The sequence below is a fragment of the Chlorocebus sabaeus genome, chromosome 4, assembly GCF_047675955.1.
Source record: "Chlorocebus sabaeus isolate Y175 chromosome 4, mChlSab1.0.hap1, whole genome shotgun sequence".
In the NCBI taxonomy this organism is placed as follows: domain Eukaryota; kingdom Metazoa; phylum Chordata; class Mammalia; order Primates; family Cercopithecidae; genus Chlorocebus; species Chlorocebus sabaeus.
Genome location: NC_132907.1, coordinates 78,181,072 through 78,203,634, shown reverse-complemented (window position 1 = coordinate 78,203,634; position 22,563 = coordinate 78,181,072). Strand labels below are relative to the sequence as shown.

The following is a 22,563-nucleotide window of genomic DNA, read 5'->3' as shown; positions in this document are numbered from 1 at the left end:
GCAGCCTAGAAAGCTCAGCCCATCCTGTAGCCATTGTCTCCTCACTTGAGGGGAAAGGCAAGGTTAATCTTGTTGCTCTGCCTTCCAGAAATTCTGGAGAACAAGACCATATCTTAACCCAGTCTCACCACTTCACCTCTCTGTACTTACTCTTCATCCCTATTGGGCAACAGACCATAGCCACATGGCCTTGTGGATCTGGTGGCCTTGCTCCAGCCTCAGGGAGGTGCTCAGTCATGCCGTGATTCTGCAGGGGGCTTAGCCTCCTCTCCCTAGGGCCCTCAGCAGCTGAGCATCACATTCATTGCTCTCCTCCAAGTCTTTTCTCACATTGTGCCTCTGTTGTCTAAGCGGATGGCCACACTACCTACTTACTGAGAAACGAGGAGTCTTTTGAAAGGAGGCCTCTCAATGTCTCATTCTCTCAGGCAGAATATACAGCTGCCTCCAGCTGTGCCCACCTCCCCTCAGGACACAGGGTCCCTCCTGTGCAAGGCAAAGCCCTTCCTGGGTGTTGGGCTCTTGTCTCTTCAGTCCCAGGGACATCAAGCTGCCCCTTCCCATCTCTGGATTTTCACACTTTCTTCTGATTTCTTCCAGGTGTTTCTTTTCACCATCCACCCATGCCTAACACTACTATTAAAGCAAACAAACAAAAACCTTTCTTGATTCCACACCTCACTCTGGCTTCTACCCTCATTTAACTGTGTCCTTTGTCAGCTAAGATTTGTGAACTCACCTCTGGACCCCCTTCTGCCCATCCCAGACCTTCTCAACCCACTGCCAAGTCCAGTGAGTCATCGTTGGCTTGATTTCACCTAACCCTTTACAGGACATCTGGCACCATTGGCCACTTGCTCCTCCTCCTAGAAGTTACCTCCTCCTCGTGCACCTCACCCCACTCTCTTCTTTTCCCGCCACGATCCTCTCCCTCCCCTTCCTGTTTCTCCACCGCATTCCCCAAACTGCTGCTCCTCTCACCAAGAAATTTCCCTGCAGACACTGGTTTCAGTTACCAGATACAAATCTCCAGCTCCAACCTCTAGCCTGAGTTCCAGACCCTTAAATCTGGCTGCATACTGGCCATATCCACTTGGATTCCCCACTCTGCAAAAAGAAAACATCAGAAGGAGCCTATGACTTTCTCTCCCTTAGCCCTCTTCTGATAGCCAGTGTTTTAGCAACTGATGGCCCATCTCCCAATCAGCCTCTGTGAATAACACTTGATGGCCTCTTGCTCTTAGCCCTCCAACCCCTTCCATCCTACCGCCATCCAGCTGATCACCGTATCTTGTGATTAATCCCTTTTAATTCTAGCAGCTTCCCAGCAATCTTAATGCAGGCCTAATCACTTGCCTGGGTTATTACAGTATTTCTCACTTTTTCATCCCCGCTCTCCTTTGTGCTTCCATGCTATCAAACACCTCTTTTTAACACTAAGCTTGATCAGCCACATTCAGGGATCCTTCTGGGGCTCCCTGAGCATTCAGTTTGGCCTCCCTCCTGAGCTCCACCCACAGGCTCCTTTTCCTTACTGCTATGCCTCAACAACTGTCTTTTGTTCTTGCCATTCCAGATTTCACACGATTTCTTTAAAAAAGACAGGACTTCATACGTTACTAGGTCTAGGCATTTGCCTCTCTCGGGGCCCCATCCTAAATCCTGCTCTTCCTTAAAATTTTTCTCCCCCATAGACTTTGCTGGTCCTAAGTGTAATTAACCCCCGCCTAGTAGCTCTCATATACATTTCTCTCCTGGCACTTCCAAGCTATAATTGCTTATTTCCCTGGCTGTCTCCTCCTCAGGTGGAAAGTAGGGAATTGTTATATTCCAGGGCTCCACAAACCTTTTCGGAAAAGGGCCAGATAGTAAATCTTTCAGGCCGTGCTAACCTTTCATTCACTGTCACAACTTCTCATCAACAGCACATAAATACACGGATATGGCTGCCTCCAGGTACAACTTTATCCAAGGGCACCAAAGTTTAAATTCGCTACAATTTCTACATGTCATGAAATAATATTTTTAAAAATGTATTCAACCATTTAAAAATGTAAAAGCTATTCTTAGATCCTGGGCTGTACAAACACAGGGAGTGGGCTGGATTTGGCCCTCGGGCTGCAATTTGCCAAGCCTTGTTCTATTTATACCTCTATCCCACACGCCAGGCTCAGCACACGGTAAATACGCAATGAATGTTGGCTCGACAGATTACTAATGCTGCTTTGGCTAGACTGCCCCCAATGAAAGAGACAGCTGACAGTGTCACACTATCTTCTATGGAGGAGACGAAACTCAACAGTAACATATTTGGTCTGCTGTCCTGCTAATTATATTAATGTTTCTCCATAAGAACTTTAATTTTACAGAGTCAGATAAGAGCAAAGTGTTAGGTTGGGGTGTTTTCCCCCCTTGAGGGGGCCTTAAAGGGTTAACTAGCCTTGAGAGACCATTCCATGTGCAGCACTAAGGGGCAAGTAGCAAAAACAAGTTCCCTTCTGTGTTATTTCCCAGGATTTTAAAGGCAACGGTATCACTCATAACCAACTATGATAATAATCTTTAGAGACATCGGTAAACAGCATGATTAAGGCATAGAAAAGCCCATAATTTGTACCTCCAGAGAAGAGACAAAATAATGGCCTACTTCTCAAAGCATATAAAGGATAAAGCGTTGTTTCTCCTCCAACAATTTCTCACTACAAAGGGCTGCTCTGCCTCCGCTTTCCAGGGCCTTCCCAGTACGTGCTCAAAGCATGAAGAATCCGAGGCAGGGACTCCTGTTGGAGGATGAACTGCTGCTTGTGTTTCAGGCTCATCACGTTGAATCAAACTCTCTCTAAATGAAGCTGAGGCATTTCCTGGGGCGCGAAGCATGCTAAGATAGTCTGAAGCCAGGAAATAATGATCTGTGCTTGTAAAGGAATTCTACTCAATTTAAGAAATGATTCCTAATGACCTACCAGAACATGCCAACCTGCAACAGTCAAGTCTGCGTGAGTAACAGACACCCGGCACGGCCAACCTCACCGTCCAGGGCTCCTCCACTTGGGATGAAAGTTGAAGGAAAACCCACAGGTGTTTGGGCAAGAGGAGAAGAATGTTCCTGTCCTTTCTGCAGAAGCAGTTGTGCAAAGGTCTCCTTAGTAGTCAAATTGTGGTGCTTGGGAAGATGTAGTTCCCAGATCAAATGATAAATCAGGAAAGGGAAGCATTTCCTGCAGCAGAGATGGGTGATATACTTCTGTCTGGACGGAAAATTGCAGTTATATGAAGACTCCAAAAGGAAATACTAGGCTAATTAACTCTCCTGGTTATTAAGCTAAATAGGGTTTAAGGTGAGCTTCATTCTTCACATGCCCTATGATTTATGCAGACACATCCACATTAATACTTCATGAAACTCGAAATGAGATAGACACAGCAACACCACCTCCTACAACTCGCCTGCCATGTAACCCAAACTGTCAGCCTCAGTAGTAAGCAGCCTCTGCACCCCCACTCCATGGGTGAATGCCGACCTGTCAACTTCCAAAGCTCGGCTATCCTCAGTAACCACAGGAGCTCAGATTTCAGGCTTGGTAGTGGTGGCAGTGATTGGATGGTAATCAAATGGGTGGATTTGATCAAAGTCTTTTGATTAAAATTGATGACACTTTTGAATGGTGTGCAGCTGCTGTGCTTGTACAGCTCTGAGATGTACAGGGGTGTTGGTGGTTGGCAGCTGTGGTCTCCACTTCCTGTAGAGAAAGTATCTTCACTGTGCAAGTGGCCCCGAATCAGACCACACTGGATTCCGGTGGTCTTGGCTCTCCACAGGGAGACCAGGAAAGAACTTAGTCTACTCAGACATCCCCAAACCACACAGGCCCTAAAGTCTTCAGTGGACATTTTGATTGTTCTCTTGGTAGTTTTACATTCTTCACTTGAAACTACTTGATGAATTTCACATTTATTCATAAATATTTTACAGTTTAAGAAATTGCTACCTATCAACAATGATCCAAAGGTTGCACATTTTGCAGGTCTTACCCACAGTTACACTTTCAAGCACACTCGCCTATGGTTGATGAACCTGTGGGGCAACGAACTTAAGGCTCTCCTGACGTCTTTGGCAAACTCATTTTTTTCTGCTGTAAATCATGGCATATTTCAACTTCCAATGCTAATTTCTTTCTCTTTCCTTTCAGTAAGTAAGTTTTTAACCTAAAATAATTTAAGAAATCATTGTCAACTCCTGAATCATGCTGAGAGATATGAGCGGGCGTGAAAAACTTTTTAAAGGAGATAGTCCAAAAGTCATGTATATTTTGTTTGAAATGGATTATAATTTTTTTTCTTTAGCAGTAGATTTATTTTCTTATGTTTTCCTTATTCTAGTTGGTTTATATTCATAGAAAGCAAGCTACAAGGTGGACGATGATGACCTAAAGGCATCATTTTAGGGGGAAACAATACAGGTTTTAAACAGACAAGTGACCAGTCCATCTGCCATGTGGGAAACTTAACTGTGATCACAGAGTTTGATTATCCTGAATTTCATTTTCAAAATTCTTCACCTTTATTCATACTGCACAGAGTTAGTAAATGTATATTTTAAGCTTCATGTCAATAAAATGTTAGACTATGTGATACTTTTAACTGCTCTATCTGGAAAAAAGTGAAGCAAGAGAAAAATATTACCTTCACTTTAAAACATGTAAATATATGTCCAATATAATCTATCTAAGACCATAGTAATACATGGTATTTATCATTCTTAAATTCTATAATGAGATGTGAACGTATTACCAACTGGTAACTCTAAGTAGTTTTCTTGTGTGTGCCAAAGTAGCTCTGGCTAGATGTATTATCGAACAGGACAGACAGATTTTTTAAAAAGGTTATAATAATAACTGTGAGAATTTACATAGGCCAGGCAAGATGGCTCATGCCTGTAATCCCAGCACTTTGGGAGGCCGAGGAAGGTGGATCACTTGAGGTCAGGAGTTCAAGGTCAGCCTGGCCAACACGGTGAAACCCCGTCTCTACTAAAAATACAAAAATTAGCCAGGTGTGGTGACGTGTGCCTGTAATCCCAGCTACTCAGGAGGCTGAGGAAGGAGAATCTCTTGAACCCGGGAGATGGAGGTTGCAGTGGGCCAAGATCACACCACTGCACTCCAGCCGGGGTGATGGAGCAAGACTCTGTGTCAACAAAAAAAAAAAAGAAAAAGAAAAAAGAATTTACATGGATTTAAAGAAAAATTATTTCATTTCAAAGTACAAGAAAATAAAAGTTTGTTGGAGAGCATGAACTTCCTGTAGAAGCAGCATTTTTTTTTTTAGTATTAAATATAACTGGTACAATAAGAAATTTTGATCTGATCCTCATTCTGGTATATCTCAGGTTATTTTTTAAAATTCCCTAATCTCTGTAGCTTTCAAAAGAAAGATAACATAAACAATTACATTATACTTTAATTCATTATTTTAAAAGAGCCTCAAGAGAGATATTTTTGGTTCCTCGTGGGTATATGTCAGGGATCAATCCGGGATCAGACAGAGAGAGAGAGAGAGAGAGTGTGTGTGTGTGTGTGTGTGTGCGCGCGCGCGCGTGCATACACCTATATCTCCTCCATTGTGCATGCTTGTGCTTTAATATGAGAAATAAAATAATACGAAGAACAGGCGCCAGGTGTGGTGACTCACACCTATAATCCTAGCACTTTGGGAGGCTGAGGCGGGTGGATCACAAGGTCAGGAGATCAAGACCATCCTGGTTAACATGGTGAAACCCCATCTCTACTAAAAATACAAAAAATGAGCTGGGCGTGGTGGCAGATGCCTGTAGTCCCAGCTACTCAGGCAGGAGAATGGTGTGAACCCGGAAGGCGGAGCTTGCATATCGCGCCACTGCACTCCAGCCTGGGCGATAGAACGAGACTCTGTCTCAAAAAAAAAAAAAAAGAACAGGCAATAATAACAGGATCAATACTTTAGCCACAGAGAGGACTATTTTTCTTGTAGCAACTTCAGGGAGCACTTTCTATACTAAAAAGAGACAGACTGAGAACTAAAATCCCCTCAGTGTTAAAAGTATAATAGAGTTTTTTAAAAATGTGACCCAAAGACTCCTAAAGTGTGCTGGAGAACTCAGGGTTTTTGAGAGGCAAAGGTCTCTGATCTTGATCAGTTCTTAGCGTTTACAGATTAGAGCTCGTCGATGTCCCTGCATATCACACCCTTAGATCCCAAAAAACATCAGGCAGGAAGTGCTGCACATTGGCATGACCTAGTAGAGCCATTTTTATTTTTTTTAGATAAAATTGTCCCACAAACTAAATAGCTATGGAATTAATTTTAAGAAAACTACTCGAATGATGTTAAACGTTAAAACCACTGATGAAAATGTCAAACAAGTGATGATATCCATAGTTGGCATGGTATGAGGAAACGGGACCTCATATGTATTGGGGGGGGGAGATAAATTGATAAAGCCTTTTTAGGTGGCAATATAAAAGGACTTACCAAAATTTACATAAGCTTATTACTCAACCCAGACTTTCCACTTCTCAGAATTGTGCTAACAGAAATATTCATGTGAAATGATGTCCTTTACAGCATGGTCCCTAATGGCAAAAATTGGTAGCAACCTAAAAATTCATCAGTAGAAAAAAGTTTAAATACATTGTTGTGCATCTGTTATAACAGGGAAAGATCTCTAGATTACATCGTTGAGTGAAAAAGACTATTTTCTCAGCACCTTGTACAGTACGATCTCACTTATAAATAAAATGCAGAAGTATCCATGTACCTAAACCCATGTAAACCTAATGAAAAAATCTGGAAGATAAACCTCAAAATGCAGAGAGGGGACATTTCTGCAAAGGGAGTAGCATAGCAGAATTGAGGATGTGAGTTAAGTGGTCTTTTTTAACTTTATAGATTTCACAATTATAAACACAAATTTTATGTGTGTGTATATTATACGGACAATTAGGAAAACTTTTAAGAGGCCAAAGCAATCCATGTTTTTAAGTGTTATAAACGTAATCAGTTTCTTCCCATAGTGTTTGAGGGAAGATCAAAACATCTCCAGACTTGGATTTGCCACTAACTTACAGTGTTGATTAGAGGTACAAGCACTACTATCTCTATTTTGCAAATATCACTGACGATAACAGAGTTTTGGTTTGCTGCTTCTATTAACAAGAACTTGAACTCACCTCATCTGGTTCTATCAGATGCTAAAATGACTTGGTGACTGCCCTCACTTTTTAGATGCAAGTTAATCTAATAACTCCTGTAATCACATGGCCCTCTTCTGGTCCCTCAAACTTTTAGTGATTAATAAACATATTCTTCTTGTGGCACTAGCTTCCCTTCAGTCAAAGGGTCAGTGGAAATGATGGTCTTCTTTTTTTTCTCAAAGTGTCCAGGGTGGAGTGAAGAAGCAAATCCTCTGCCCAAGGCCTTCTGCCGGGCAGGTGGGCTTCATTTCTGGGTTTGCTCATCTTCCTTTGTCCACCGTGCAAATCTTTTTTAGCGGGGAGCCAACATGAGCTTCCCTGGCTGTTACTTCTCCCTAAATTACTGCCACTAGCTTAAATCCTAAAGTGACTTAAATCCTTTCTATTAGTTTTCCTGGGGTACAATCATGCCATCTATTTAAATATGCAGAAGTGCTCCCCAAATAGAATCTCTTTACATTCTAATCTCCTTAAAACAGATGTGAATTTTATAATAAGTAGATTGAAAATTAAAATTCACACTTGATCCACAGAAGTATTCTTAAAAAGTCCAGTAACAAAAAGAGTCATTTGTCTAACGTGTCTCTCCTTTATCACTGTCTAACTCTTGGCAATCACACATACTTTAACACCCTTCTCTTAATTCTCAAGCTCATTTTCACTTTATTCACCTCTCTTGGAAAGGAATTCCTTTATCACTTAGCAAATGCAACCCATTTATACAGACAAAGGGAAACCTGTTATTCAAGTTCTTACACACTTGCCATTAAACCGTGTAGAATCTGTGTCTAAAGTAACAGCCACTAGCCACATGTGGCTATTTAAATTAAATTGAAAATTAACTTCTCAGTCTCACTAGCCACATTTCAAGTGCTCAATAGCCAAATTTCGCTAGTGTCAATAGAATTGGATGCCACAGATACAGAATATTTTCGTCCTTGCAGAAAGTTATTTTGAACAGCCCCGATCTAGATGTTTCAACTATAATAGTGGCTAGACCCTTGAGCGAACTCAAAAGGTTAATAGCAAGAAAAAAACCCTAAATATTGGGAAAGAGGAAAATGTATTAATTACGAATGAAAGCAACAAACAAATTCACTGTGCCTAGGAATAAGTACATAAATTTCCCCAAGTAAACAAATGTTCTCCAAATCTTAACTTCTGTTTAACAATCCAACTCTCCTAAGCATTACATAGACTGGCTGGATGATAACATTTTTGGATTCTGGAACAATCTTCTATGGATTTTCAGAGTAATTTTTTCAAATGATATTTATGAAGCTGCCAACCTGTTTCTTCTACTTAGGTAGAATCAAGTTTGGAAAGCTTGGACAGACAGGAAAGAGGGATGTCTCCAATTATGTTAAAACTCTTTGAATGGGGAGCCAATCTCACCTCTTCTCATGGCAAGAAGGAGGCCAGCTCTCTATTTGCCAAGTATCTGTTCATCTCTTGGCTATCACTTCACCATGAAATCAGCCTGAAACCTTCCCCTCCCTACACACAGCACCGCAGGGTTCATCCCTCCTGGTGTTGTCCAACTACCCCTTCCTGTGCATACTTTTGCAACTGTGCACACCATATTCTAATTACTTACTTACCTGCCTGTCCTCCTCATGAGCTCCTTGGGGGAAGGAAAGTGGGCGACTCTTATTTTTATTCGCAGAACCTAGCACTATTCAACACATAGAAAGTTCCTAGGAAATATTTATTAAACTGAGCTGAGGAAATGGGATGCAAAGTTGTAAACCTGCTTTTCACACTAACTCTAACTCTAAGTCTTCCAGTCAGGAGTATTTAAGGTACAATCAGTATGATCTTTGTTGCTGTCTGCATTTAATTTGCAGACATTTGAATTAATTTGAAATATTAGCAGGAGCTCTTCCTGGCTGCAATCCAATTGGCTATTGGTAGACTACGAGTATTTTGCTATCTTACTATAATAGTTTCTTAATTCCTTGGGGAAAAAAATTAAGATATTCTCCAGGCCAGAACAGACTAATTAGTGAAATTGCCAAGTAAAATAAACAATGTTCAATCAGAATTCTTTATTTTTTTTCAAAATATACAAATAGATCATGGAATGATAAAATTAGGATTTGATGAGTCAAAACACAATGAAACGTACTGTCAATATTTAAGACTCAAATAAAATACTCATTCTCGGTGTGTGATGTTCCCCGGGGTCTATTGTGGGGTGGGGGGAATGGGGAGGGATAGCATTAGGAGATATACTTAATGTAAATGACAAGTTAATGGGTGTAGCACGCCAACATGGCACATGTATACATATGTAACAAACCTGCACGTTGTGCACATGTACCCTAGAATTTAAAGCATAATTTTAAAAAATTTAAAAAAACTTATTCTCCAAAATATCTCCAGAGAAATGGCAACTGTTTTTGTTTCTAAGAAATTTGATTTTATAAAATGGGCAAATGCTCAAATTTTAAAAGAGAAGCTTGAAATTGTCATATATTACTGAAAGATTATTTGTTCATATGTCTTTGCTCTTGAAAGCAGAATTGTAATAATCTTGACTAAAATACTAACATTAGTCATCAGAATTTAAGATATAATAACTCAGCACTAAATGTAAGTTGTGAAATTTTTAAAAAAATCATTTCCTAACCAGGAAATGCATGGTCTTTTTGAGTGTTTATTCTGAGGGTAAGAACGTCAACTGAACTTTTTTTCTTTCCAGGTTGGCTTGGGAACTAACTGGCTCTTTTATTCTGCCTCTTCCCTTTTAATATCAACGGAACACTTCATTTTATATCATTCATGCTGAAAGACAGAATAAACCCTGTCTTTGAATGTGTTAAGGGATTCAATTTGTGGATCAATTGTGTGATTCTTCTTTATTAGAGCAATGCCTTAGAGATTATATTTGAATAAAGATTTAGAACTTCCAAATGCTTTCATATGCATTATCACATTTCATGCAAATTGTTCATATACATGATTAGCTCAATTATTCAAGCAACATCTAGTCAGTTTATATATTATTCAAAACATTCGCTCTTTCATTTTTTTTCTTTCTGGCCTGAAATTTGATCATTTTCTTTCTTGTTAGACTTGTACTAGTGAGAAAAGAGGAAAGAAAAAAAGTAAAAACAAAAAATCATGCTGATCATATTTTAAACACTTATAGAGTTCTTTTAGAAAAAAATGACTGAAGATACTAAAATTGCTAGTCAAATTAAAGCTCTAGTAAGTAGAGGCATTAAATTTAAGTGATCTCAAAGTTATTCAACGTTTCCAACTTAATCAAACATAGTTAATCTATAACTTCTAATTAATAACATAATTATTTTATAATCATTATTTCCTTTATTTAGACTTGCATGGTTGGAATTATCCTTTCGCATTTTTATAGGTGAGAAAACAGAAGTATGGAGGCATGAAGGTGACCTGTCCAAGCAGAGGTCAGGATTAGAAACCAAGTCTCTTGATCCCAAGCGTAGCATCCATCCCCTGAAGCTAGTAGTCCTCAAGCTTCAGCGTGCATCAGAACCTTGGAGGGGCTGTAAAACTCAGATGGCTGGGCCCCACCCCTGAAGTTCCTAATTCGGTAGATCTGGGTGGAGCCTGTGCATTTCTGCCACATCAGAGCAGGAAAATGCTCCGGATGCCGTGGTACCTCCCTACAGCCACCCACACCGCTCTACCCCTCGCCAACTGGTCACCATCGCGATGCCTGTGCACCTCACACATGCCACATAAATGCTGCATGATCGGCTTCCGTTTTCTCACAGTACTAGGGAACAACAGATGGGTCAAATGAAACACAGAAGTAACCTTTTCCTAGGGTTTATTTTAGCTACAATGTTTGATTCTTTTCATCTTCTAAGTCACTGAGTTTATTAAGTAAAACAAAGAGACACAGGCCAGCAAGGAAAACTGTCCCCAAGTCCCTAACCTTCCAAGGGGCCCCTTTCTGCCCTCAGAGAATCTGCACAGTCATCATGATGTAAGACACGGAGATGTCTGTCCTCTCCCCAAATGCACAATACAGTAACGCCATTTGCATCGGCCAGGACCCCCAGCTTTGTAAAGGGTAACTGGTTTGCTCTTATTCCTTAGAAATAAACGACTATCCTTAGATCATTCACTCCAAATAATTTCTTCAACCCCTCCTCCTTTCTTTCAGTTGCACAATATCTCACTTTAAATGGGCATTAACCTGTTAATTTTTTTTTTCAAACTACACAGGAATATAGATTCTGTGCTTTCTTAGAAAAGCAGCCCAATTGTGACCCGCAGCTAATTCATTAACTGGAGAACTGAGATAACTCAATCCACAACATTCTCTATTAGATCCGAATGCTGAAAACGTAATGGCTGAAAGAAATGGATTACTGACAGTGTGTTAACGTTGAAGGTCATGGTCTTACCTATGCACACTAGATCCATAAAACCATACATTCCATAGCAGATCTGAAAAAGGATGTCCTTCCTCTGCCACACTGCATAGGGGCTGAAGGCTGACCAGAGGAGCCAAGTCACACTGGCTATTAAGAACAGGGATCCTAGGATTACAGCAATCATCTGAACTTTCTCAACCAGTGTTATAGAAATGCTCTGCCACTAAAAGAAAAACAGAGGCATGTAAGAAAGGTGCTGTGTGTAATTTAAAAAGAAAAAAAAAAAAAACATTTTCAGTCCGGTGTTTCTTTTCATTATGTTAGACCCTTTGAAATCTGATCGGTCCCCCAAATGAATTTTTTCATTTCATCCAGGCTATAAAAAAGACAAGCAGATAAAGATTAATGAATTGCCTTAACTTCATTATTTTCAGTAATTCACCATTCTGTAAGTTTAATCTAGTTTGATTCCAGATAATAGTACTGAGTGTGAATGGCTAAGGAATATTTAGTACCTAGAAATCACATTATTATCTTTCACGCATGCATGAAATTAAATACGCTCTGACCATATATGGTGAGAACTTCTCTATCTGGTAATTTAGTTTGCTCTCAATACATTTGGCTACTGCAAAAAGAGGGAACTGTCTCTTGATTTTGTAGAAAAAAAAATGTAGAAAGCAAATAAGTTACATAAGAACATCAGTGAAAATGTCATTTAAGATAACACTAGGATAATCATAAGGGAAGTATAAAATTGTACATTATCTGTTATTGGTACATTCCATATACTCAGATATTACTGACTTTTTATTATCTAATGGGTAAGCCATGAAGCATTTTTGTCAAGATTTAGAATTTGTACCTACATGAAGTACCTTTGAAACTCACAAACATTTTCAGCATGTACTCTTCAGTGGGGCAAATAATTTGGTGCCAATTTGAATATTGAAGTATCAATATTCAAAAGAAATTTACAGTACAAATGATCAAAAATCCTTCAAGGCTGCTATTGACTGGAGAGGATTAATTAGTCATGTTCTCATTCTTGCATAATTGAAGCAGAAATGAAACCAGATTTGTTATTAAGGTTTGTCAGTAAACCATGAAACTCAAAACAACCTGTATAATCTCATCCTGTATGGAAGAACTCTGGCTATGGCAATATATGGCTTCTCAGAAGAATTCTTAAACACTTTTTAAAATCTTTTTTAAAATGAGCTTAAGCAATCAGTGTCCATCAGATGAATCTGAAATTTCGTCAAATGCTTTACTTACCTTCAATCTGAACTTATGTATCCCCAAACGGTAAGTTGATGACACTGATCCTCTCTCTCTCATTGTCTGTCTGTCACACTCTCTCTCTCGTACACATACGATAAATAAATAATTTACATGTAACATTTTTAAGTATGTATGTGACCTTTCATATTCATGACGCTATTAAATGCTACATTTGTTAAAGATTGAATACCAATGTACATCTGAAATATTTCATTCTCTAAAGTCATTTTCCTTATTTTTCTTTTGAAAAACAGAACCAAACAACAAAGTTTGGTGAAATACCGTGAGAAAGAGATTTCCATTCATTTTAATGTAAAGATTAATTTAGTGAGAAATGGTTTGTGCTTTTACAATTCTGAATGAGTAATAATTAAACATTTCATAAGTGGGAGTTGAACGATGAGAACACATGGACACAGGGAGGGGGACATCACACCGGGGCCTGTCGGGGGGTGGGAAAAAAGGGGAGGGAGAGCATTAGGACAAATACCTAATGCCTGTGGGGCTTAAAACCTGGATGACAGGTTGATGGGTGCAGCAAACCACCATGGCACATGTATACCTATGTAATAATCCTGCACGTTGTGCATCTGTATCGCAGAACTTACAATAAAAAATAATTAAACTAGTTGGTGTTATTTTGTCATTACAAAGGAATCAAGGCTGTATCCCAAGATGTGTCTGAAATTGTTTTATTCCAGTTTCCCGACATAATTTTAAGTACATTTATTCCAAACTGCCAGGCCTTCATATCTTTAACCATTTTAAATCTGGTGTCACCGAACAGAGGTGACGTGTCAGTATCTCTTGTTCTTGTTCAGTTTTGATGCTCACTAAAATTTATTTTGAATGCAACATGGTGAGCAACGAAGAAAACAGTTATCATCCATCCTAAATGGGTGCTACCATGTCTATAGACGTTACCTTATCCTTTGGCAATTTATTAATCACATCAGATAGATGAAAACAAAGCATCCTTTAAGTCCATGAGGCGTGTGTGTGTGTGTGTGTGTGTGTGTGTATGTGTGTTTGACTTTCATATAGTGGGCTGCATGTTCGAAATGTGTATGCCTGAATTGGAGGAGTCCTAGGTAACCAAAGGTGAGTAACAAGGATTCACCAAGAAGAGACTTTACTGATATCTATTTTCTGTTTGCCAATAATTCTATGATGTAATCTTAGGGGAGTTAAATTTGAATAGCTCGAAACTGTGTAATGAATTATATTTGGCTTCAATAAGACCTACTAATGAATTGAGCCAAGCCTCCCAGCATGATAATTCACCATGGTGTCTGTAGACATGGTGTGGCCAGGCCCTACTGAATGCTTGGATTTGGGTGGATGGAAGTGACAGTTGGATGCATTGGCTGTAGTATTTCCTGGGACCCTGGAAATGAATGGCCAAGCACCGACCCTGAGGTGCCAGCCTCTTCCATTTTCTGCATGGCACACTTCTGACACACAAGGTGTGGCTGCTCCTAGGTGAGGAGGGTGAATGAATGAAGGGAGAGGCTCACCAGAAACAAGAAACAGGAACGCTTCACATTTGTTTTGGTGACAGCAAATTTAAATTTGTGTACAATTCAAATGCCTGGTAGTTTGGAATGAAGGTGTTTAAGATTATGTCCAGAGGCAAGGGAAAAAAGAACAACCCTTGATTACAGTACACTGGGAAGCTTAACTATTCACTATCATCATAGAAATTATTTTTGTTGTAAACATAAGAAGTAATTTGGGATTTTTGAAGATTATTTTTTAAAGAAGGGTAAATTGTACAAAATCTATAGTGAGCTCCCTGAAATTTTTTTTTTGGTTTTATAACACCCTGCTAATAATCAAATATGCAAATGTGTTTAAAAGTAAACAGACGTTCCTCATATACTGATGAAACTTAAAATTAACGTCATTTCTGAATAGTTAATGAGGACACACCGTTACTGAAACCAAAATTACTAACCTCGATTATAAAAACAGGAATTTGCCTTTGAAGACAGCTATCCTCTTGGTAATTTCTCTGCCCAGTATATTTGGTGCTTTCTTATATCTACCATTATGTGCAAAAAGGAGGATTGTTCTCATTCTTCCACTAGAAGAAACAATTTTGCCCTTGACCACTAGAAAACACTCTCCCGGTGTCCTTGCCCTTGGAGGGCGTGCATCATCTAATGGACTCAGCCTGAAGGAGCTGTGTTAATGGGCCATTTGCTTCGATGATAAAAGTAGAAAATAAGTCTCATGGGACTTCTCTCTCTACCCCAACGTTATAGCCAAAAGTTCTGGAAATAATTCAAAGGCCAGGATTTAAGTTTGTGAGATTATTTCCAAAACTTGTCAGTGAAATATTTCAATGGATAAACACACTGTCTCCTCTAAGGAGATACATAGGAGTGTGTGTGTCTGTGTGTACGTGTGTGTGTGTATGCATGCACGTGCATGTGTGTTGCATTTAACTTTCTTCCCACATTTGGAAAGAAAAGTAATATAACAATAGCCAGATTGGCTCTAAATAGTTGCTACTGCTCTTTCTTTCTCGCTCTCACTCTCTCGCTCTCTCTTTCTTTCTTTCTTTCCATAATAGTTGAATATGTCTGATTTTTTCATATTCCTGAAAAGCTGTTTACTTGTACAAAACAAACAATTTCATCTACTGTTTCCAGCAAAAGTGGGATCAACTGGCACCTCTTTTGAAAGTTCACCCTCATTTAGTGCACTAGAATAAGTAATTTAATAATTTACTAAATTTAATAATTTAATAATTATAGCTTATATTTGTACAGGATTGATACATGCCAGGCACTTTTCTAAGAGTTTATTTATTTGTATTAAGTCATTTAATTCCCACAACTTCTCTGTGAGGGAATTACTATTGTTATCTCCATTTTACAGGTAAGTAAACTGAGGCAGAGAGAAGTTAAACAATGTGCCCAAGGTTACACATCTAGTGAGGACTGGAGCTGAGGTACAAACCCAGGTAGTCTGGCTTCCAGGTTCATGCTTTTACCACTTATACTAGACTACATAATAATTCCACCGAGAGCTTTGATAACAATTAATGGCATACACCCCACCTCTGCAGTGCCATGACAATTCTCCTGATGAAGCTTCCCAGTCTGTCTTCTCTAGGCTACTGAAAGAGCTTTCTAGCTGAACTTGAAGCTGTGAGTCATTCCCTGCTCCTCAGAGTAATTCCCCGGGGTTCATTCCTAACGCAAGGGGAGCTGCCCCTCTAAGCTTCAGCGAGGAGGGCTAAATGTTTGGTTCAGTACATATCCTCAGTGTCTGGCAGAAGGATCAAAAAGGGATGGAGGGCGATTAAGAGGAAGAGAGGAAAGGAGCAGGGAAAGAAGGAAGGAAGGAAGGAAGGAAGGAAGGAAGGAAGGAAGGAAGGAAGGAAGGAAGGAAGGAGGGAGGGAGGGAGGGAGGGAGGGAGGGGAGGGAAGGAAGAAGGGAGACAGGGAGGGAGGCAGGGAGGGAGGGAGGGAGACCCCTCAATTCAACTTCATATGACTTCTTTTTATTCTACCAAATGCACTCTCTACTTTGGTCCCTCTGTGCCTTTGAGCACGCTCTTTCCTCAGCATGCAGCGTCTGTCTCCTCTTTTTTCAACTGATCTATCCATCCATACCTGGCACTAATGCCACCTCTTCTAAAAAGCCATCCTCTCATGCACTTCCTCTCCTAAAAAGGATCATTCTATCTGGGCCCTCACAGTCCACTATTTATACTTCTGGGGAAAGCTGGCTTCATTCCTTCACTCTCGAATCCCAGATAGCCATGTCTGTCCCCGTTGTCCCCAGACTGCAGGTTTCCCGGTGGCAGATGCTGAGTCTCATGCCCCCTCCTGTGCACCACAGAGCTAAGCACACCCAGCAAATGCTGGAAATATACGGAATTCGGACTTTAGTTTCCACCACTCATCCGACTGCCAGATTTGCACTCTCTCTACATCCATCCTATCAGTGCCTATGGATAAAGACCCACTCTGGCCAAGCCACCAGTTAGTCAGGAAAGGAGAACTCAGATCCGTCTCCAAAGCCTCAGTTCTTTCTAAAATGCCCTTCTCTCTGCCTACTCTCTCTGCTCTCACCCCTAATTCCCTACTTAAACTGACACATCCTATATCTGAAAGGAAAAACAACATGGGCACAGTCATACCCATTTAAAAGGTGGCTATGGGAATAGAAAAAATTCAACACCTGCGAAAACAATCCAACGAAGTTCCAAAATCTGACTCATACCTTTCTAAATGGCATCTCCAAATACTTCTTGAATCTGAAAGCTGCAGTTTGTTAATTTTAACACAAAGAATATAAGCTCAAGGAGTTATATCTCTTTACTTTTAGTGAAATTTTGGGAGAAATTAAGTAACTCACATTGGATATTATGTAACATTCTCCTTACATGTAACTGTCTAGAGATGTACCAATAGGGTCCACCAGTCCTACAAAGATTCTGAAAGTGTACATGGCCCAGAGTTGGGTATCTTTGTGTGGGAGGTTCTGTGTTAGTGGAGCATTCTCCACGAGAAATTAGAAAAGCACTCCAATAATTTCCACAGATTGCTGTGAAACCAGGCAAATATTGTGTTCTTATCAATGAAGTATGACTAATTAATAGAGGTTTATTACTGCCTTCAGAGAATAAAGGAGGGAAGAAAAAGCTGTGAATTTTCTTTAAGGAAATGACAGGATACTCCAAGTCTCTTCCTGTACAAATCCCTTCCAGCCAGTAAGCTAAGCACTTGAGAAAGACAGACACTCCATCAGGTCTCTGAGAAGCTATTTAGAAGAAGGTGGACCTGTCTTTCTGTTGTCTGAAAGAGTTAATAAACCTTCTCAATCTAGGAACCAATTTCCTCTCTGAAAGTAGCACGTACTCAGAGGGAATGAGGCTGAACTCCGAGTGACAGAAGATCTGTTCAGGGTGCCTTAAATCATTCAGTCTCGGGTGCTCTTTCATCTTTGTTTTTACAAAGCAGGCCAGAATGAATCATAAGTTAATAGATTTGTAGTATGATGATTTATACTGTGTGCTATATGACAGGTGGGATTACTCAACAGTGTCACAGGAGAGAACACCTGCTCTTAAGAGGTGTCCTCTTCAGAAAACAAATTTAGCTAAAACTTACATTCAATCATCTTTAGATAGTGTGCAAATTGCAACACTAAAGTTGGGATTTGAAATGCTGGCAGAAAACATCTCAATGTGTAATCAAGTTGACATGTAGATACAAAATTGAGTTAATTATATGCCCATTCTTTGTAGAGCTGTATTTATAGGCTGCATATTAAAAGTGATTTTCATGATTTGGTATGAGTCTTTTCTGCCAGAAAAGCATTTTCACAAATTTATCAGAGCTGAGCTAAAGATTAGACAAAAGGAAGTTGCTTTGCCTAAGAAAGAGGAAATCTAAACAACCTAGAGAAAATCATTAGAAAACACAGAACCATTTCTCTGGAAAAACTGTTAACAATTACTTAAATGAAAGAGGGATATAATAATTGATGCTAAAGATGGAAGAGCAGTAAGGAGATATTATAAATAGCTGTATGCCCATTAATCCCAGAGCATGAAGGAAATAGGTAACTTCCTCAGAAAACTTAATTACCAAAACTGACTCAAGAAGAAATGGAATGTATGAATAATTCTACATAGAAACTGAAGTTGTCATCAAAAGCTTTCCACAAACAAGACAACAAACACCTCCAGGACCAGTTTCACCAGATGTTATAAAGCATTTAAAGACAACATCTTATCAATCTGACATATTCTCTCTCAGAAAACAGAGGAGGACAGAACATTTTCCAACTCATTTTACAAGGCCAACACAACGCTGATACCAAAACCTGACAAAAACATTATAAGAAAGGACAAATTTCAGGCCAATATTCTTTAAGAGCATGGATGAGAAGAAATCCTCTACTAGATATTAGCAAACTGAATCCAGCAATATATAAAAACAACAGTGCAGCAAGAGTGAATGAGATTCACCCTAGAAATGCAAGGTCAATATAACATCCAAATAGCAATCAATACAACAGACCATATTAGAAATAAAACTATCCTCTCAATAGATGTGGTAAAGTCATTTGGTATACCCCCATTCATGATGAAAACTAGGAAGAGAAAGAAAAGGGCATCTAAAAAACACTTACAGATAGGATCATATCTAATTGTGTGGAGGGGAAACGCTATCTTTTCTCTGATCAGGAACTAGGCAAAGATTTTCACCCGTTTTACTTCTATTCGACCTTGCACTGGGCGTCCTACTCAATGCAATGAACTAAATAACAAAAAGAGAAAAGTATAAAAATCATGAAGGAAAAACTATGAAACTGTCTCTCTTTTTAGATAGCATGATTATCTGCATAGAAATCGTAGGGAATTTATAAGAAAACCTAATAGAAGTAGTAAATTAATTTAGCAAAGCCTCAAAATACAAGATAACAGGCAGGGTGTGGTGACTCACATCTGTAATCCCAGCACTTTGGGGAGGCAGAGGCAGGCGGATCACCTGAGGTCAGGAGTTCAAGACTAACCTGGCCAACATGGTGAAACCCTGTTTCTACTAAAAATACAAAAATTAGCCAGGTGTGGTGGCATTACCCTGTAATCCCAGCTACTCAGGAGGCTGAGGCAGGAGAATCACTTGAACCCAGGATGCAGAAGTTGCAGTGAGGTGAGATCACACCACGACACTCCAGCCTGAGAGGCAGGGTGAGATCCATCTCAAAAAAAAGAAAAAAAAGAGACAACAATTATCAATTATATTTAAATATAAAAAGCAAAAAGTTGAAAAGTGAAATTACAAAAACAATACTACATAAACAACAAAAATCATAAATGACTTAGGATTAATTTTTTTAAAAGATAATCTACAAATTGTTGTTAGATACAATTCAAAAAGAACTATATAAGATTTATTTTTTAAAAAGTTGGAGTGTTCTTGTTAAATGATCCTCCAAACCTCTTCTTCCTTGTTTCTACACTTTTGATGTACACGCTTTTTAGCTTAATAAAAGCCATTTTCTTTGCAAAAAGAGGAAAAGAAAAGAAAAATATAGATGTGAGCATTAAACAAGGAATGCACACCTATTACACCTATTAGAAATGGGTTTACAGACAAAGATTTTTCAAGAAAGATGATCAAATTTTCAAGAAATATGACCCAATTATTTCTAATTTCTAAGAAATATGAACTTGGGCTATGACAACTATGAATCAGCTCCTGTCATATCAGCCACATGGTAGAAATTTGATACTGTGTGGAGATACATTTAGTGTTTCAAATATTTATAGAATTATTATAACCCAAAAAAGAGAGGGAAAAAAAGGGTTCCTCAGCTGCTTACATATTATAATGCAAACTATCACTTTGTTGATTTTTCACTGGTGTAATTTCATTAAAAACATTTTTAAATGCCAAAAATAAATAAGACTCATATAAATTACAGTTGTGGCTAAAAAGACTCACCATTGTTCAAATTGTCATTCTTCTCCACTTTAACTTCAAAAGTTAAAATAGAAGCAAAATAGTATCAGAAAAACAAAAGGTTCCTGTTTTGTTTGGTTTTTTAAAAAGTTTTTTAAAAGAGACCACTCATTTGAAGTTAATAAGTGTAATTTTAATTCATAGAAATCAAAAAAGAAAATTGTTGGTTGCTATTTCCAAAAGAATTAGGCATGACCAAATGCTCCAGACTCACTTTCTCGTGTGAAAAGATCTTTCCTCCACTTCTTCAGCTATTGGTAACACACATCCTTTGAGGGATGGTGTCTTGACCATAGATCATCATTTTGTTCATTAAAATACCTTGAACTCGATCATGGAACCAACAAAAAAGCAGAGAGGTGGGTGGGGAGCTCCCCATGGGTACTCGGGAATGCTGTCAGGATTTCATGTTATTGTACAGAATTTAGAATGTCAATAAATATTTTCTTCCAGAAACTTGGAAATCCCAGCGGGTTTGAAGGGCCACAACCCAGGACTATGGCAATGTGCTCATTATGATTTGCTGCTCAGGAGGAAGAAATTAAGCACCTTGAGGGATGTGTTACACCGGGGGTTCCTGGGATAAGTGTCCAAGACCATGTGCCTGGGTCCCAGAATTGCAAAGGAGGAGAGAAATTTTCTTTCCCCAGAAAAGAAGCCCTGGGAGGAGACAGCCCCTAGGAAGACTTCACTCTGATAAGGAGATTCTCCCCCACCTTCCTCGGGGTACTGGATTCAAGTGGAGTGGACACAGGAGTAGCCGAGGCTGCCCTTTAACTCCAGGACCAGGAGAATAAAGTCCTGGATGAATAAGAACAAAGATAAAACTGGCTCAAGGCCATGGAGACAGCAAAAGGAATACTAGGCCAGGGCCAGAGTGACCAGATAAGCCCGGAAAGTTCCAAAATTCAATTCCAGGAGAAAGAAAATTAACACAAGTGAAGGTTTGGTTATCAAATGAGAATCAGGGCCAGTAGAGCCCAGTGATGTGGAGTGAAGAGTAACTCTAAATGGCAGAGGGAGCTGTAGGTGGCTAGGGAACAGGAAACTAACAACACAAGTGAGATAGTCCTTACAAAGCAGTGTCTACCCAAGAAAATCCTTCCATCAAAGGCTGCCCTTTACCCAGGTGCCAAGTCTTTGGAAACAGGAGTTGAATCCTGTTTCCAGAACCTCCTATCTGTCTGTCTCCATTCACAGGAGGAGGGTATACCAGAGCAGCAGAAGGTGTAAAAAGTTTTCTTAGAAGGAATAAAGATGCTTAGTGGGAAGGTTGTGTCTAACTTAGAAGTTAACAGGAGCAACAATTATTTGGACTGACTTACAAGCATTAATTCGCCAACTACAGGGCAACTACAGAGTCTACAGAAGAAATACCAAAGATTCTGGATCTCACCAAAAAAAAAAAAAAAAAAAAAAGCATATTTATTCCTTTATTTGCATTCTCTAATTCTTCCAGAACCATCCATATCTCATCTCTCCATGTTATCTCTTATTTGATTGCTGTAGATTTTCATATTTGTCAGAGGCTTATTAGTCCAGATTTAACAGTCTAAAAGTTGAAATAAAAATGCATTTTAGGCGCCTGTAGTCCCAGCTACTCAGGAGGCTGAGGCAGGAGAATGGCGTGAATCCAGGAGGCGGGGCTTGCAGTGAGCTGAGACTGCACCACTGCACTCCAGGCGACAGAGCAAGACTCCATCTCAGAAAAAAAATGCATTTCAGCTCTTCAGTTTTCAATTTATGCTGCCTTCTCCTTCTGAGTTTTAATTGTGTCTCATAACAAAAGCAGGTGCTAGCTATTATTTCAAATCAGGGAAATCTTCCCCAAGTGTCAACTGTCTAATACAATTAGGCTTAGTAACTAGATTTTACCCCATATGAATTAAAAGTGTGTGTCTGCATATGATGTATTTTTATTTCATTACTCCTCTCAATATTCAGTATTAATTATGTTTAAATACACACTCCCCAGGGGAGCCCTATCTAACTAATTAGTAGGTGGTCATAACTAGATTTACTTGTTCTCTCCATGAGGAGTTGAAAGCTACCTTTGCTAAAGGAGCTTATTTAAACTCTCAACAGGCTATTGCTGTTTTCAACCTTGCTTTTAGAGCAGAATTTTCATTGAAAGCAATGACCTTCCCACTTGAAATATTTCAGTTCATGTAGGCCAATGCAATTTGT

The 22,563-nt window shown here is 39.3% G+C and overlaps 1 protein-coding gene across 1 annotated transcript in view; it reads right to left on the bottom strand.

The window, feature by feature from the left end:
- Positions 1 to 22,563, bottom strand: part of MARCHF11 (membrane associated ring-CH-type finger 11) — a 114,753-nt gene that overhangs the window by 13,307 nt on the left and 78,883 nt on the right. Inside the window, exon 3 of the mRNA XM_007961246.3 lies at positions 11,630 to 11,822. Within this exon, the coding sequence (XP_007959437.2) occupies positions 11,630 to 11,822 (193 nt within the window). The remainder of the gene's footprint in view (positions 1 to 11,629; positions 11,823 to 22,563) is intronic.